This window comes from Thunnus thynnus, chromosome 14 (genome assembly GCF_963924715.1).
Source record: "Thunnus thynnus chromosome 14, fThuThy2.1, whole genome shotgun sequence".
Classification (NCBI taxonomy): Eukaryota; Metazoa; Chordata; class Actinopteri; order Scombriformes; family Scombridae; genus Thunnus; species Thunnus thynnus.
This window is the reverse complement of record NC_089530.1, coordinates 8,317,288-8,335,784: the sequence shown is the minus strand read 5'-3', so window position 1 is coordinate 8,335,784 and position 18,497 is coordinate 8,317,288. Positions and strand designations below refer to the sequence as shown.

The 18,497-nt window shown below is 38.8% G+C and overlaps 1 protein-coding gene across 1 annotated transcript in view; it reads right to left on the bottom strand.

Moving 5' to 3' along the window:
• The window catches only part of plpp4 (phospholipid phosphatase 4), a 48,732-nt gene that overhangs the window by 23,035 nt on the left and 7,200 nt on the right, over positions 1 to 18,497 (bottom strand). Inside the window, exon 2 of the mRNA XM_067609617.1 lies at positions 2,758 to 2,866. Within this exon, the coding sequence (XP_067465718.1) occupies positions 2,758 to 2,866 (109 nt within the window). The remainder of the gene's footprint in view (positions 1 to 2,757; positions 2,867 to 18,497) is intronic.

Here is an 18,497-nt window from a genome sequence, read left to right as displayed (position 1 = left end):
TGCTGGGTGTCAGCGCTGGGAGCATTTTCCCTAAGAGGCGTCTGGGGGGAGGGCCTTTCTCTTCCACTCATTATTTAGTGGCTTGTCATCAGCAAAGATCCATGGACATTGAAGTTAATTTAAACTGTCATCATTTTTCATAAAGCATGTGGAAAAAGTATATAGAAATAATAGAGTACAGATAAGCTGTAGACAAGCTCAAGGGCTTATCTATGGCTTTTTCAGGATGTTCAGCACCAAAGACAAATGGAATAGGATGTTTAATTGTAGGTGTTTTGTCTATGCTTGTGTGTGCTTACTTCTTGATTCTTTGAAGCCTTCTATTATGCACTTCTAAGTGCTTATAACAAATACCCAGCAAATTGTTTGTTGATGAGTAATCTAAAGCTCTTTTTAATCTACCTGATGATATGAAGAACTGTAGTTCTATCAATGCATTCAAGACCAGACTGAAACATGTACTAAAGACCAATCAGCTGTGTGACCATTGAGTCACACTGAGTTTAGTTTACATTATTTCTAATTGACATTGTCGGGGGTGAGGGGGGTTTGCTTTTTACTATTTGTTGTTGTGCTGTTGTATGTTTTTTGTCGGGGACTACAGACGCAAATTAGCTTCAAGCTAACTCTAGTGCAGTGCATCTTTAATGTTTCAAACTGCACACTGTCCCATTCAATAAATAAATTCAATAAATTTCTTTTTTAACCCTATTATGTTAATCATTGGATGAAGTGGTCTGGCACACGGGCTTCAAAACATCATTAAGTGGAGCTAAGCTGAGCCTTGAAATATAGTATACTGTCCATATTGAATTTATTGGAAAAAATATTCCATACACTAAAGTTTAGACGGCATTATTTATAACGTGAATTGACTGACAGTTTGTGCTTACCACCTTCTCTGCAGCTGTTTCTGAACATAATGAGATGACTGATGTGTGTGGAGGAGCATTGGATGGAGTTGAGCACCAGTCAATCAAACCCTGTCAGTTTGCTAAGGAGTGTGCAAAACAAGCAATGGGCAGGCAAGTCTTTGCTTGTTAAGTTGGTTTCATATTTTGCTTGAACAGTGAATACCTACTAGGTCCTTTGAAAAGTTGGTACACCTGCTGTACGGAGTTTCAACCTATCTGAGAAATTATTAAATGAAACTGTGGGCTGTCCAGCTAATTCACAAAACAGATATTTCTGGTATAATAACGAGAAATGAGTTTTTAATGTTCTGTTGGTTTTTTTAAAAGCCATAATGAAGTTACATTTGTACAAAAAGCTGTCATTGCTGCCACATAACAGTGCAAGGCCTTACAGTGCACTGATAATACCCCACATAACAACTTGGTATTAAACCTTTGAAAGATGGCTTGATCACTGTTTGATGTGATAGGAGAAAATAAGATTATTATATATAGTATAGGGCACATAATGCAATCATCATCATCAGGGCTCAATTTCCACTAGAATGGAAAATATATTTAGATGGTATTTCTATTATAACAACTTTAAAAAGCAGTTCTGCTTCATATGGAGCGCATTCTGCTGAAAGTGCCTGGATGTTCAGTTTTAGACAGCCATGTTTTTTGTTTAAAGTTATCATTGCAACTCTCCAACATATATATGCCCAGGCTTATATTTTTTTTTTACCAGATGCTGTGAGCTCCTATGGGGCCCCACTAGTTGCCAAGCAACCAGTGGGGCCTGGCTGCTGTTCACCCAGAAGTGACAGTATACGACCCCGTAACTCTCTGTAAAATCACAACTTGCTGTTTTTACATTTCCGTTCGTATATGGATCAAACAAACAAGATATAACATGTTAATTAGTGAGATATAAACTTGCTGCTATAAGTATATTTGGAACTTTAAGCAGAGCCAGACAAGCTGTATCCCCCTGCTTCCTGCTGTTATGCTAAGCAAGGCTAATTGCCCTCTTATTGCAACATATTTATTGCACAGACATGAGAACTGTGTAAATCTACTCTTCTAACTTCTGGCAGGAAAGAGAACAAGCATGTTAACCATCATGATCTTTAAAAACCCATAAAGTATCCTATTACAACTGTTTCCCAAAAATTGCACGTCATTAGAAGGTCTAGATGTTGGTGGCAGATGGAAATAATTGAAAGATTGGTTTTGTTTTTACAACAGCTGGTTTTGTTTGGGCATCCATGTTGTTGTTCTGTTTAACCATAATCACTCTTTGAAAATAGGACCATCTAGTGTTCACCATCTGAGTGTGAAAGCAATGTATGACTCACAGCAATATTAGAATGAGCTCTGCAATGCCCAGAAGGCTGTATTTTAAGTGTATTGAAGCCAGTGGTGGTTGCTGAGGACAGACGCTTGAATATGTGCTGGGTAGAAGTGTTTGCCAAGAGATTCTTTACTGTAGGTTATTTGCTCAGTGTTTACAGCATGAGCCAGAGGAAAAATATTTCCAGTCCATGTTGTATTGGTTAGAAATTCATCTTAACCCTGTACTGCCCACCACTGTCTAAGAAGAGATGATATTTACATTAGAAGTGCTAATCACCACAGCTCTGTAAAGCCCCACTTATATCTATCAAGGCAGTTCATGCCTCACCTCAACAGGGGAGAGAAGAGGCTTCATAGTATTGATTGCCTTAAATGAAGGATTTATGCGCCACACAGATTACTAAGAATTAAGCAGAGGATACGGTTCATGGAAAAAAACAACAATAATTTAGTGGCAATCAAGTTTGTAATAAGAGGATAGCATAATTAGACAGCAGGTACTTACGAACATGACCCTCTTGGGAATGTGGTCTGACTCAACTAGAGGATTCTTATAGAGCCAAAGCTCCTCCGGTTGAATCACTCTCTCAAAGGGCTCCAGGAATTCTGTAAATCTGTGGCAAAGAACAAACGGATCAGTGAATCGTTTTAAATTTATATTAAGACGTTTATCAGATGCATTTGCATACAGTGCAGGATACAATGTACAGTATAAGATATCACATGACTTTTTAGTGTGAACCTGTTGGTTCTTCCACAAGCAGGGTGACTTCACTTGAGATCACCTGCACTGAAGAGCCCTAATGTCTCACACTCTTGTGGGAGCATATTAGCATGCTCCTGCCTCCTCTAGCCTCTCCCTGGCCACCCAGTGATCTGTCAGACGCGACCTTGTTTTCTGTCGTCTCAGCAAAGGCTTTTTGTCACCGCACTCTAAAACAATTCAATAGGCTGCTCTGTTCTACAGTTGGGCTTTGAGTTACCACCTAGGGGCATAACGTCCAAAACTTACAGCATAAATATTGTTAAAAGCTACAGTGTTGCTGAGATATTATTTTCTAGTAACAAGCAGCAAACATTATTACCAAAATTTTGTGTTTTGGGGATATATTATGTTGAAATAGGGGACGGAGGAAGGCAAGACTAGTCTTAGGTTAGTCTCTCTCTCTCTGTATGTGTGCCTGACAGTGACTGACTGAATAAATAGCTCACATAAGCTCAAAAATAAATGAAAAGTTCAGTCACAACTGCAAAAAAATCAGACAACCCTGAAAAACAGCAAACAGCAAAAAAAAAAAAAAAACAGTAAAATAAAAGTAGTGAATACACAATTTAAATAGTCATAGCTAAAAGTGATGGATAAATATAGTAGATAGCTAAAAGTAATTAATAAATGGTTGAAACAGATAGCTAAAGATAACTAAAAGTATTAGATAAGTTGAACTAATAATGGATAAATGGTTGAAATAGACAGCTAAAGGTAATGGACAAGGTTGAAACGTCCACCAAGTGGTAGTACTGAATGCCAACTTGACCAAACCAACCTAAATAGTTAGTTAGAGGCACTGAATAAATAGTTAGTTAGCTAAAACTATAATGGACCAACAGTTTAAATAGTAATGGTTGATGTAGCTAAAGCAAAGTAAATCTAGCCTATAACATTCTTACTTTATGCTTAAACCAAAAAACAAATATATTCTAAATTACTACAACATGTCTTACAATCATGAAAAAAAATTGGAAAAGACCTAAATAAATGATAGCAGGTGAGGCTATTGCCTAAAGGAAGAATCCTCAGGTCCAGCAGTTTACTCTCCAGATGAACTGCTTCAATCTAGGTGGAAATAATGACTGAGTAATGTTCTCCCAAAAACCCACATGCCCTTCAGCAAGGCATTTATCACACATCTGCTCCAGTGGAGCTGCTCGCTGGCCGGCCACGGAAGTGTGCTGGATATCTTGGATGATGTGCAGCTTCTCAGTGTGAATCTAACTGTGGAGATTTGAAGGCGGCCATTAGCTGAAAGGCACATAAATCTTCTGTAAACCTTTCCTACGTAAAATGGATGAATATTCAGCTTTTTTTTTTTTCTTATTTTCCCTCTCTTCAAACGACTGGAAAATCAATTACAATTTCTTAATCTCCTGAAAAGACATGCAGTGTATTACACACTCTGGAAAGTCTATTTATTGTTGATAATGTGTCATGATGTTTTCGCAAGAGAGCAGCCTAATCAGTGCTAGCTCATTTTACACCTTGCTGAGTCTGTGTTTGAGATTCACCTCGGCAACATTTATGGTATGTGGTGCATAAATTAAACCATGCTAATGACACACAATATGCTTCACGAATTACTCCAGCTTGTCCTCTCTTCAACTCCTTTGTTCAGATAGTCAGTGACAAGGAATGTTATTTAAGTCCAGAGGGATTAAAAGCAGAGAGATAGAGCATAGCCAGATAGAGTCAGTCAAGGCAGACCCCCTCCTTAACCAACACACATGGAACTCCCAGGTCATTAAATACTGCAGTGGTCTACCTGTCACTCTCCAAGGCTTATCTTGCATCCAACCCTAACATCTTAATGAGTTTGAGACACACACTCCCCCAAGGTAACAACACAGATAAAAATTAATCTGCACAATATTTGCTTTCATGGGTTCATGTCAGAATGCACTAAATTCCTGCAGTAGGAAAAGAAATATGTCGATCACTATCAAAAAATTGGCACTTCTATCAGCTTTTGATGTCCATCATCTCATACGAGTACAAACGTTAGAAAAGACAGCATGTTATTACTGTTCATCATGGTAAAAACATTTTTTTCCAAACAGCTTAGGAAAATAATTTGAGCTGATATGAAAAATTTAATGAGATGTTGTAGCTTAAGTTGACAACGAAAACCTCAAATTTCAAAATTAGCACTGTATTAACAGGCACATTCACCATAATATTGTTTGCTGTGGATGATTACTTTCATAAGCTCAAAATTAAAATGCCTTTTGGACATGTAATAATATTCCCCCTTCTTTTGGAGAACTTGTATCAAATCTCCTCCAACAAATCAATACCGCTCTCCAAGGATTCCCCTTGGCTGAAGAAGATTGAGATTTTTTGCCTCATCTTCTCTTTTCCAACTATAAACTTTATTAAAAGAAAGACTCCAATAGGGTTTAGACATACTTTAAGGACTTCAGGCTCCAAACGTCAAACACAGTTGGAATTAATCATACCTTCATTCTTGAGTCCGACCGCATGGATAAATGTGCCTGGCCTTTGTGGAAATTAATTTTACTTTTATTGTAATTTAGAGGCTGAGATGAAAGCAGTAGGAAGTTTATCATTTGCAGCTGGTGGCAGAGGCAACATTTCCTGTGTGAAGGAGGAAGGACAATGTGGATTACAGTCACATCAGTAGAGCTAATGATAGAGCTAATGATAGAGCTTGAAGAGATAATGACATACACAGCATGTGCCCCTATTTATCCTGCTGTGGAATAATTGTAATCACATTGATTCAAAAAAAGACACAAAATTTGTGGAGGGTGGTAACGTGGATGTATGATAGTAGAAACTAACTCAGAATTGACATAATCAGTGTAACAACCAAATCGGTGTCCTTTCTGGTTATTGTTTGTGGCTTATGCTCAAGTCCCGGCTTAATGTCCTGTGATAAGATTTTGACACTTTCTGTAAATGACTGTGTAAGCAGGTGCTGTAGAGGCATTGAGAAGAGACAAGAGATAAGGAGACAGAGAGATATTAACAAAGACAAACCATGTAGATAATATTCCCAGAATGCACCTAAACAAGCGTAAATAAAAGATCTAAACTGTCTAAACGAAGCCAGACTCCTATCGGTGCCCCAAAGAGATCAGAGCCCTTCTGACACGAACTCCAGCCAGAGCAGATGAGCTCTCCAAGTGCCCATAAACAGAAGGCACACAAAAGGCCCTGAACTCAGCACCTCCTGCTGGCTGCCTGGGAAGTGCCTCATTCTGTTTTATCATCTTCTGTTTGCTCTGTTTACAGACATTATTGAGCAAAAGCATACTAGTTTCTATAGAGGCCAAAACATTATACATTAACTGACAACCAAAGTATTAAAGGTAAATATGTGAAGTTCTTAAGATAACCCATGTTGACATTAAACTTTTTTAAAAACATTAGAGATTCATAGCGATGGGTAGCTTCGTTTTTCTGCATATAATTTAATTGTGAGAGTCATTTATGCTCAGTGGACAAAAGGAATGCCACATACATCCACATTAATTCCCATAGCGAGCAGACTATAACAAGCCTTTATCTTGGCTTTAAATCTTTACATTTGACCTTTTCTAACTCGAGAACTTTTTTGCTTTTTTCCTCTTCCCTGTTCCTCTTCATTAAGCTCTGCAATTGGGTCAATTTATCATCACCAATTCCTATCCATCTCTGTTTGACGCATATTCTAAATCTGACGAGCACAGCCGCAGCCGAGGAAATAAAACTGAATTATTTCTCAAGATCTCCTCTCTCTCTCATCGTCCCTGCCGAAACACTTTGGAGATTTAGCACACAACAGCATCAAGAACAATACGAGCAGCTAATTTGAAAGCCCTTGATTTACAATGCACTGTGGGAAGAAACTGCGACTGTGGCCTCGGGAATACATATCTTCAGCTGTGCCACTGTGACAGAAAGTTAAAAAAAAAAAAAAAGTCGAGGAATTCCTTCTTAGTTAGTTAGATATGCTGCGAAGCAATTAGGCATACAGAAAAGTGGAATAGCTTAGTTGGATTAACTTCAGGCAAGCTCCCATTTTCACAAAACTAAGTCTGAAAGTAATCTTTTGGCTGAATGTCTGTGTGTCTCTGCGTGTGCATGTGTTGGTGTGAATGTATCCGTGCACCAGTCTATCATAGATATATCCAAACAGAAGCTGAGAGTTTTGATCAGTATTGATCGCATTACATCTGCTAGCAGGGGTTGGCCGAGCCGGAGCCAAACGCCCAAAGCTATTATTAAACTACAGTCACACAGCATTTATCTACAGGTGCAGGAGGCCACAGTGCAGCTCTTACACTGCATCGCTCACTTAGCAGACAGAGCGTATGACCTTCACCCCTCAAGGGGAATGGAAAATATCAGGGAGCTTTACAATGTTCTCGACACACAGGCGCAAAGCACAGAGCAAGAGGTCTGCTCAAATGTCTTACAGCTAGCCCAGGGCAAGTGTCGCCCTTCCTAAGTGGGAAGGGTTAGAACGTTTAGCTCACTGTGTCACACTTTGCACCAGCATTTCACAAGTACGACTGCTACAATACCTGCTGTAACACATGAACACATTCAAAAGGATGAGATTGCCAGGCACTGTGTCCATTTGATTGCATTTGCACCCATCAACTGGGTTAAAACCGCAGGAGTGAGCTGAAGGGATTCGGGGACTTAAAACTGGAGCTGACCATCTGCCACATCAGAGTCTGAAATCACTTTTCCCACCAGATCAGAGGTGGGCAATCATCACTGCCTTTCTCTCAGTCTGATGGCGCCGACATGTCACCCCTTACTTATTACTTCAGTCATTTAATCATACAGCAAGGAGCTATTGAAAAGTGACTTATGAGATTTATAAGTGATTAGGATCAGAGGTTGTATTGAGCCAGAGGGAAATTCCCATCTTTTTCTGTTCGGTGCACCTTCTGGTTCATTTACCATTGGTGAATTCCCATTCCTCCTCTTACATGGCATGAAATGCAACTGGAGAATTGAGGCTGTTCAATAAAGCAAAATAGTCAGTGGTGGATGATGAAAGCTTGGGCCTCAATATGTTTTATAAGTAAAAATATGGTAAAAAAAAAAATATATATATATAGAATAAATATAGGTAGAAATGAAAATATGGAGAAGTTCTGGGAGAAATGTTAAGAGATATGAAGCAAGAGAGCAGTCAGTGCTGGAACAGACTCTTCGCTGGCTGATTCCTGGCCAGTTTTTGTCCCAGAGGAGGCTGGCACACAGACGGGTTGTTCTGGAGAGGCCAAATCAGCAACGTACTGCTTTGACAGCCACTCAACACCTCTAAGCTCTAAATTCTCTGAGCATTGGCCTTTGGTTGTTGCACAGTCCAGTTTCAAATTAAAAGGGTGGTCAGGCTCAGACTGTAAAACTAGCCCTTCAAAAATATGAAAATGCTGACATTTTAAAAAACATTTAAAGATCCGCTTTTAATTCTATGTAATTGATGCGCTTGATCAAAGTGTTTGATCTCAGTCTGCTAGGTTTCACTTTCCTTTTCTATTTATGGATTTTTGAAGAATTCTCATAAAGCTGATTCGACCTCACTTCACACACATTGCACATATTAATGCTTTAATTTGCATGAAGGACCAGACAGGCAGGATACACAGGATTTTGAAAATGAGCAAGATAGGTTGCCATTAATATAAAGTTAAAAGTAGAATAGAGTAATGTCATATTAGTAAAAAGTGCACATTTTATGCACTTTCTGGCATGTACTGTGTTGAACAATTTTGGCAAACCCCACACTATCATTACAAAGGCAATATTAGCTGCCGGGTTACTGTGAATTGGGTTCCATAAGATTGCACAGCTGTACCTAAAAAATACCTAAAATGCACCATGAACCCAGTTTTAAACAGATTTTTCAGGTCTTAAAGGAATACAGTAAATGCACATGCGTTCATAGCGTTACTTCTTCCCATCAGCCTTCTAGAGTTGTGCACCTGTGAAATGTGCTGCTACAATGTTTTAACCTACAAGAGAGAAATTTGTAATAAGTGATGGATGACAGCCACAGCAGGTGAGCCTCGGTCTGTCACAAATCCACAACTTATACACTCAACACTGCAGGAAGTTGCACAGCACAGGGTTTCACTTAAATTACTTTCTTACTCTGCACAGGAAAAAAAAAAACATGCTTTTGCTATTCCAGCAAAATCAAATCTTACTCTTCTGGCACAACTGGATTAAAATAAAGACAACCGGGTATCTGTGATTTAATAAAGCGCTTCTGCTGCTGCAATTCGATTAGGTGTGGGTCATAGTGGAGAAAGAGGGGCGAGCACTGACAGACTGAGGATACGTTCTTGATTTAACTGTGCTGCTTTATTTCCTTCATTATTGGATCCATAAACCAGAGCACGCTGCTGCATTGACAACTAATGCTTGTGTACAAGTGGTGTTGATTATCAAGGGGCTGAGGCATAACTGCGCATTTTAGGATCAGAAGTTTCAATCAGGCAAGTAACAATCAACCTTGTAGATTCCATTTGGATTTGAGAAACCTAAAATTATGAAATGAGACTGTATTTTTTTGCTAAAAAGAATAAACTGCAGGGAAATGTGCAGAAACATTAGGTAATAAAGCTGGAAGAGAGGCTGTTTATGGCAATAGATTTAAAGGCTATAAAGGCTATTAGAGACAGAACGAAAGTGCAAACAACATTCATACGCCTGCTCTGGGGAAAAATACACTCATAATATTAATATCCTCATCGGATTTTCCCATACAGCAAACTGCAAAGCTAATATGATCACATTGAATCAAGGTAATTACTGAGATCCTAGTGTCTTCTTTATACTTACTCTGCTATGCAAGTAAGAATTGTGCGTGTGCAATAAATGTCACATCCCCTCTCTCTCCATCTGTGTGTGTATTAGTGGTTACTGTGAGGGCCTTGACCAAACGTGTCAGGAATGCACAGCACCGATCCTGTCACAGGCAGGGGAGACTTGAGGGGAGCAGGATAGATGCTGAGTGACACTCAGCTTGCTCTGGCTTCCCTGGAGATATCCCCTCTGAAGTTGGCTAAAGGGGAGAGGAAAAAAAACGCCATCCTTTGCTTGTCACGCAAACTGCTGGTGGGGGATATGGAGGACAGGCTTCATTTTTAAATTTTTTATTTAATTAGCCATTCACACTGGCTAATTCAATAAGGCGTATTAAAGACACAGTTTAATGAAAAGCAAAATGAGGGATGGCTTGGTCTGACTACAGGTGTCTGGTCACGATAAACGCCCTGGAGACACTTTCAGAAAGGTCAGAAACCTGTAGGCAGGTATTAGGAAATGCACTGGTCTGAAGCTGTTAGGACATGGCCAGGGGACACAGGGGGATCGAGGAATCAAGGAAGCATGGTGGGGGGGCATGGAGAGATAAGTTTCCCACCCACAGCAGGAAAGCAAGGAGCCAAGCTGCTACGCGCAGATGATTTGCCAGCAGGCTTTGCAAATGCTCCACAGGTCCAAGGCTTATGTTCATTGAGCTTGCTGAGTAAATGCATCAACTTTAACGGCCCATTGGTGTCGGCTCATCAGATCTATTGAGCTGTCTCTTTCTCTGTTGCGCTGTATAGAGCAAAATGTCACCCTTGGATGCTCTTATATTGCAGTGACTTAAATGTGTTGAGATGAAGTGTTGCAGTTAACTTTTTTGATACCCACTTTTCTACGACTTGACTGACTCATTTTCTCACAATGACTTTTGGCAATACCCAAACTACTGCATTTAAAGAAATAGCTCAACATTTTGGGAAAAACACTTTCTGAGAGTTAGATGAGAGGATCAATATCAATCTCATGTCTGTGCATTAAGTGCATGTTAAGCTCTCTAATTAAAATTATGTATCTTGTTAGTTTAATGTGTACATAAAGAGACATGTGAAAAATGTCAATTTGTGGATTTAGGGATAGTTAATGTGCTGTATCTGTTTTTTGACAATTAAAAGTTTAAACACCCTCCCAGTACTTCTGTATAACCAGAGCATCTCTGGCTATATTCCCCCTGCTTCCAGTTTTTAATGCTAAGCTAGGGTAATCGCCTCCTGGCTCCAGCTCCGTACTTAAAACAGAGATGGCCGGACTGGGAAAATCATTCAGGCCGGGAAATATAGCGCGAATATAGCCCCAGTCAGGCCACTTTATAAATGGGGGTCTGGGGGTAGCCCGCTAGGAAAATTTTAGTTACAAAGACTTGATGTCCTGCATTTTAGTGCATATGAATAACAAACTAGTGAGCCAACAACTGCTTAATACAATGTACTGTTATGGGCTCAAATAAAACCAAAGGTACATATCATTAAGGAGGGAGACGACATTACTACTACTGCTGTGGCACAAATGCTACTCTCTCCACCTTCAAAAAGAAAAAAAGCAAGAGCACGCCATATCTTTTAATGTACCAATATAATACAGTTAACCACTCTCTCTCTATTTATTCAAAGAAAAGAGCAAGAGCACAATACCCTATTCTGTTTACTGATATACACCCATCAGAAGTTTGAATACACCTGTTTAAAACAATTTTTTTGGCAGAAGATGTTGTGTTGTCTCAATAATTTCAAATTATGAGCTCAAAGTATGAACTCACTGACTGAAATTTTCTCCAAAACAAATGAATTTTCAAATAATATTGACCACATTAACTAGGCTAGATATGCCAATTATGCCATCAATGTTTTTGAGGAAATTATAAATAGAACTACCACTTTTACTATTGATTGTCCAGTTTCTTGGCAGCTTTAATATTTACAATGGATGATGATGACACATCAGTAACATTAGCTTCGTTAGCTAGGTAGCAAACGTTAGCTAGCTAGCTTTATCTTTCTTTTTTTCCCTCTCTCCCTCTCTGCTGCCAAGTCATTTAGCCGTACTAAATGCACTACTGCCAAAGGAAATGTGTAACAACAACTCTCTCTCTCTCTCCACTCGCTCTCTACTTTTATAGCGCCTGGTTGGCACTGCACGCAGGGCAGTGTTGCATTCAAGGTCAAAAAAAAAAAAATCTGTGGCCTGCGGCAGGCTTTTTGTGCCATTTAGCAGGCCAGGCCACTGGACAAAAGTCCCAGTGCTCCCGATTGCCAGTCTGGGCCTGGACATGAGAGTGGTATTGATCCTGTCATCTAACTCTTGGAAAGTAAGTAAATAGGCATATTTCTCAAAATGTAGAATAATTTTGTAAACAGCCTGTCCTCAGAATAAAAACAACAGTATAGGTAGAAAATTCCGCTAGAAAAAACGACCTATAGTTACGTTTGAGTGACAGACGCCATCTAGCAGCCGTAGTAATTATGATCCAGAGAAGTGACGCAGTTCAGATGTCATCTATATTAGGTGAAAAATTTCTATATTATGAGGAGGCAGGTTGGGTGGATGGCTAGATAGATAGATAGCAAAAAGTGGACTTAACTGCAGGAGACCACTGTTTTTTTACAGTAATTTGTAATGGTTTTGGAAAGCACTAGTAGAGGCGACGCATTAGACAACACTGCTATGGGTCATTTGAGAGTACATGGTACAATTGACCTATGTGGTCATTTAATTATGAGGATGTGTTGTTGTACATGTAGTAAATTCATGCCTATTGTTTGGGTATTGTCCAGTTAACTGTGGATTGCAGTGTTGGTAAGAAAAAATAATTTGCACTCAAACTCAACTCAAAATGCCTATTTTGGGTAAAATTTCACCCTATTGAGGCTATTATTTGAGATAAGAGATCTCTCTCTTCAACAATATCTCAAAATGACAAATCTCTAAAAAAAAATAATAATTTGCTCCACAATTTTGAGCAATTGGAAGCAAAACCTGATTATAATCATCAATGTTTTAGAGAGACACTCTTGCTTTCAAACTCCACTGTTGCCCACATTTGCCAGATACAACAACAACTTTATTAACAGCGTTGAAGTGATTTATGGTGGATTGTTCCTTTAATAACTACATACATATATATATTTAGGACAAGAGTTTATTCCAGCTACATTCACTTCAGTGTTATGTAATTATCCTGCGACCTTTAGCTACACCATAGTTGCTGAAGGGTGAATACCCATGGAAATTACTGTACGTCTTTATCAGTTAACCTTGAAAATGTTTTTATCTACAAAGGTCAAATCTGAGTTCTGATGATTATCAAAAAATAAAAACAGGCCTGCTCAGGCAGAGATAATTAATTCTGCACGCAGAATAAGTGACATCAACGGTCATCTCAGAGGTTAGGGAATCTTTGTTTAGCTCAAGGCAGAAGCTTTAAAGTGGGTATATAAAGAAACTCTGAGGTGTGTGTGTGTGTGCTTTTGGTTGTGTGTAGGGGTTATTAAGCTAGGCATGTTTTGAGTGTCAGAGAGAAAGACAGAAGAAGGGAGGATGGAACATATAGACAGAGACACCCTGATTACCCACACTGTGGGCTATGATGTTGGACACAGACACGGGAATGACACCAGGCTGACATTTATCAGTGCTGTCATGGTCATTGTTCATCCTGGCAAATGTCAAAGTCGACAGCAATAGGAGAGAAATTCCAGATTTGCGCTCTTTGTTCTTTCAAAGGAAGGTGGAGCACACATGTCCCCACAGAGCGTTAAAGCTGGCCATTAACAGCAACAGAAGCCAAGGTACACTAATAGCTGCACACACACACACATACACACACTAACTATGAAGGCAGATGCACGTACTCTAACTGTGCATGACCTCCCACACTCAGGGGAGGTCATACTCACTCACAATACATCTGCTGATCTGTTAAGAGTGTATATATTGAATGTTTTCTCATTGCACATTCACATTTCCTGCCTCAGGCTGTTCAAGTTTCATGGCTGTTTGATTTCATTTTATTTCCCTTCCTGGTTATTCTTTTGTCTTCTGCCTACCACTCTTCCCTGTAATGAGTTTTCATATCACTTAGATTTTTTCCCAGAAAATAATCCTTTGTCATCTTGTTTTTTTCCTCATTTTCTTGAGGAGGGTGATATTGCCTTAGCAGGGATTTGTTTGTCTCATTTGCAAGAAAATTATATTACTTTTTTTGTTAAATCTGCATGTGCAAATAAACAAAATCTGTGGGTAGTAGGAAGAACACAAATATTCCCACTGAACATACAATTAACATACACACAGGGGATGCACTGTTAGGATGAATCCACCTTGAGTTAAAGACCCTGCATGTTCACACAGGTGTTTTCATTTCATCTCTTTGATTAACCTCATTTTGAGGTGTGGAGGATGCTTGCAAAAGCGAAGTGACACCCAGCCCCCAGAAATCTGTTCAACCAACCCAGGTGCCCCCTGTTTTAATTGCCTCTAATGTCAATCAAATGCAGAATATAGTCTCCAAAACAAACATGCAACAGACACATGTGTGGGGGAAATGATTGATGGCTAAACAGAAAAAAAGGAGTTTAAACCAATCCGCTCCTTTTTAAAGAATCTGTCATTAAACTATGAATAAAACTATGAATGAACTATGAATGCTTCTATCTGACCGGTCATCATATTTACTTTCTTAATGATTTTTCTCAAAATGGCTTGGGAGTAGAAATCATATCATAATATTAGAGGTATTTGTGTGTAACATAAATTATAGGTCTGTTTCATTTAGGTGTTTAAGTTCCAGTGCATATTTGCTCAATGACATGGATTGTTAAAATGGCAAAATATAAATATAATGACAATTACATTAAAATAGAATACAAATAAAAAAATATAAATAATAACAAAAACAAAAACAATAAAACAAAAGTAGTCATAAAACAGGTGACATGCTGGAAATAAAACATTGTCACATAAATTAAATAAAGGCCTTTTTAAAAAGATTAAAAAAGTTTTGAAAAGTGATTTAAAAGATGTCTATGTTTCTGCAAGCCTCAGATCTTCAGGCAGGGGGTCCAGGGCTGAGGGGCCTTGACTACGAAAGCCCAGTTACCTTTAGTCTGACCTAGACACAGCCAAAAGGCCCTTGTCTGAAGACCTGAGGCTGTGTTGCAGGGAAGTAATAACTCAGCAGTGTAGCTGAAAGGTACAAGGTAAGCAATAAAATCTTAAAATCGATTCTAAAACTGACTGGTAACAAGTGTAGAGAGGCTAAAACAGGAGTGATATGATCTTGTCTTTTGGTATTTGTTAAAAGCTGTGCAGCTGTGTTTTGTACCAGCTGAAGGTGTGAGACCATTTTTGGCTTAACCCTGAATACAATGAATTACAAAAACCCAACTGAGATGATAATAAAAGCGTGAATGACCTTCTCAAGATCAGGTTGAGAGGGAAAAGACTTGACTTTTGAGATGCTCTTCAGTTGATAAAAACATGACTGTACTACTTTTGTAACTTGTTTTTCAAACGTGAGGTCACTGTCAAATATTACACCTATGGTTTCTGGCTGCAGATTTGACATTTGTAAAAAGAGAGCTAAGATGTTTTTATAAAATCTTTGTTGACTTTGGAGGATCAAAAAGAATTATTTCTGAATGGTTTTCCCTGGAGAAACTTTTCCGACACCCATCACTTTTATGGAACACAAGATAGGTAACAAGGTAATAGTGCTGTTTCAACTTCTGGGGATCACAAACTCCATAAAGACTCTGGAAGAACTCGGGTTTTGCTCACATTACAGGCCTTGGTGCTCAATTCTGATCTTTCAGTCAAATCCGATCTTTATGTGTTGATGGTTCACATTCACATTTCTTTTGTGTGAACACCAATGAGGCCCTAAACTGCCATGCATGCACAGATTTAACTGAAATGTGAGCAACGTGTGTACAAGAACAATAACGTAATTTGTGCAACAGTCAAATCACAAACATGGATGACATGGCTGTGCTTGCATACATGTCTAGAATTATTTTTCGTGGAGGTCAGGAAACAATACAGATGGTGAGAGCGAGAAGGCAACATGTTTATTTTTAGTGAGCTGTGAGGTGTTGACACTGAATGATGATGACAGGCGATATGCGAATGTGCAGAGAAGTGAGATGTTAAAAAAAAAAAAAAACATGAATTCCAATCTGACAGCTGTCACATAGCCAGAGATTGGTTATGAATCAGATCTAAGACCATATTTGCAAGTGGCCCAGATCTGATATAAAAAACTTTGATTTGGTTTGTTCACACTTCTGTGAAAAAATCAGACATGAGTCACTTGGAGGCAAAAAAAATGGATTTGGGCCACTGTAGCATGTAATGTGAGCATAACCCCACCCTTACAGGTGCCACACAACTAATAGGAGTCACAGGCAATTCAATCAAGAAGTCTTTACCCACACAGTCCTGACACAAGTCAAGTGAAAACACCTGTGTGTGTGTGTGTACCATTGAAGTGTGCAGGGGCTTGATGTCATACTTGAATTTGAAGAATAAAAAGTGAAGTTTGACTGAGTCTGTTCTAGTCTGGGCCAATGTTAGCTGGCAGTCATGAAGTGTGAAGTTCTGATCTAGTCCTCGCTCTGTTTGGTTAAGATGATTTGAGTTAGTTAGATTTTTACAACTGAAATTGGGACAACTTGCACAATAGGTGTAAGTTGGAAAAATAATAATTATTTTATAATCCATCCATCCATATGAGGAAAGATATTTGTTTTTGAACAGTACTCACTTTCATTTTGGTAAAGTGATACACAAGAATTCTTCTTCTTGTGTGATTTTATCTATTGACACAACTCTAGTCATATTCATTCAGTGTGGTGTCCACGGTTCAATACGTGCTTCTTCCAGACTGTCAAAACTAAAAATACCTGTATGTTGTCTGTTGGAGTTATAATATATACATTTGATATGGGTCGCAGAATTTTTTCTTCTTTGACAGAACTTTTTGCTTTGATAAAACAAAGGTTGTTTACCTTAAAGTTAGAAAGTCAGAAAAGTTGTCAGATGTGCCTCTTCCCCTTACTTCCTTTTGACTATGACACACTGTATGTGTTTCACCTTGCTGAAGCAAAGAGCTATCGCTCCACTGTCTGAAGGAAAACCACAGAGGAGTCATCAAGGAAAGAGTCTGGTCTGACAGTAAAACCCAGGGGGCTGAGGGACACACACACACACTCATAGACGTGAAGAAGGCTGCTCCAGAAGGCGAGGGGCTTGCTTGTTATATATTTTTGAGATTTGGGCCAGGAGACTGCTTAAATGGAGGGAGGCTCTTTCATCTCCTCAACCCCTCATCTGTCTTTGTACAGATAAGAGTATGTGGCTGGAAATGACAGTAATGGAGCATATCTAAGAAAATACCTGAGAAAGGCGCAATGGAGAGATGAAGTGACAGAAAGAGAAGGTGAGAGAGAGGGTGAGGGGGTGTTGGGGGTAAGAATAGAATTATCATGATGGCAGGAAGTGTAAAGCAGTGCAGGGATCTTCATCTCTGCTCCGACAGGAACTGTCACTTCTTCACCCCATCCACACCTCCGAGGTCTACAGAATTTCCTCAGTCTGCCTGAGCACCAGTCATGGTTCAAATACTTCATTATATATAGGCTTATAGGAAAATCACCATTTTTACAGAACATTTCTAGACAAATGGAATGACTATGGCATGTATCCTACATGTAACAGCATACAATATATCTCTGTAAATTATTGCCCTCATCAATATTTGATACAAGTTCTTCTGTTTGAAAATCTGATCACCACCAGACACTGAATGTTGAACAACTATTTAACAGTATACTATGCTGCAGCAAGAAATTCCTCCAAAGGGTCAGAGTATGTAAAATGTAATTATATGACAGTAGAAGTTGAACTCCAGCATATGATTATCCGTATGAAATTGTCATTTATAAAATACCTACCAGCATAATAACAATCCTTTCTGTGACTGCAGTGTTAATGACTGAATTTGATTGATTAAATACCTCTGTAAACATGGTGGCTTCTGATTAATTGTCTTAATCTCATTTTGTAATGAGAGCTATAGCAATGGGCTGGGAATTAATTCAGATTTAGGAGGAAGACTACAGCTCTAAAAGTCATTAATTGTAGATTAGAAGTTTTTAAATACATGTCACTATAACTCCACACTTTCAGACACCAAAAGGGAGGTTTTTATATTTTAAATTCTTTGATTTCATGATTATGATTTTACATTATTTCCATGAAAATATCATTCTGCTTATTAGTGACTGGAGTTACTATTTTGATATTATTTGGATACAACAAATCAAATCTTGAATAAAGCAATAACTTGGTGTTAGATCATAGGCAGAACTGACAGTCACACTGAGCCTGATAGCATCCTGCTACACAACATAAGAGCCACAGACTCTGAACAACAACCCACATTAGCTTTCCTGCTAAAGTCTCCTTCTTGTCAAACTCACGAACATGAACACACGTCTTGTACTGCACCTTAGCTTGTTGAACACCAAATAAACATTCACTGGGGAAAAGTGCACCGCTAACATCAGTTAGCAGGCTACATAGCTAATTAGCGGCAGCACATTACCGCATGTTAATGTATCTGAAAATGTCACTTC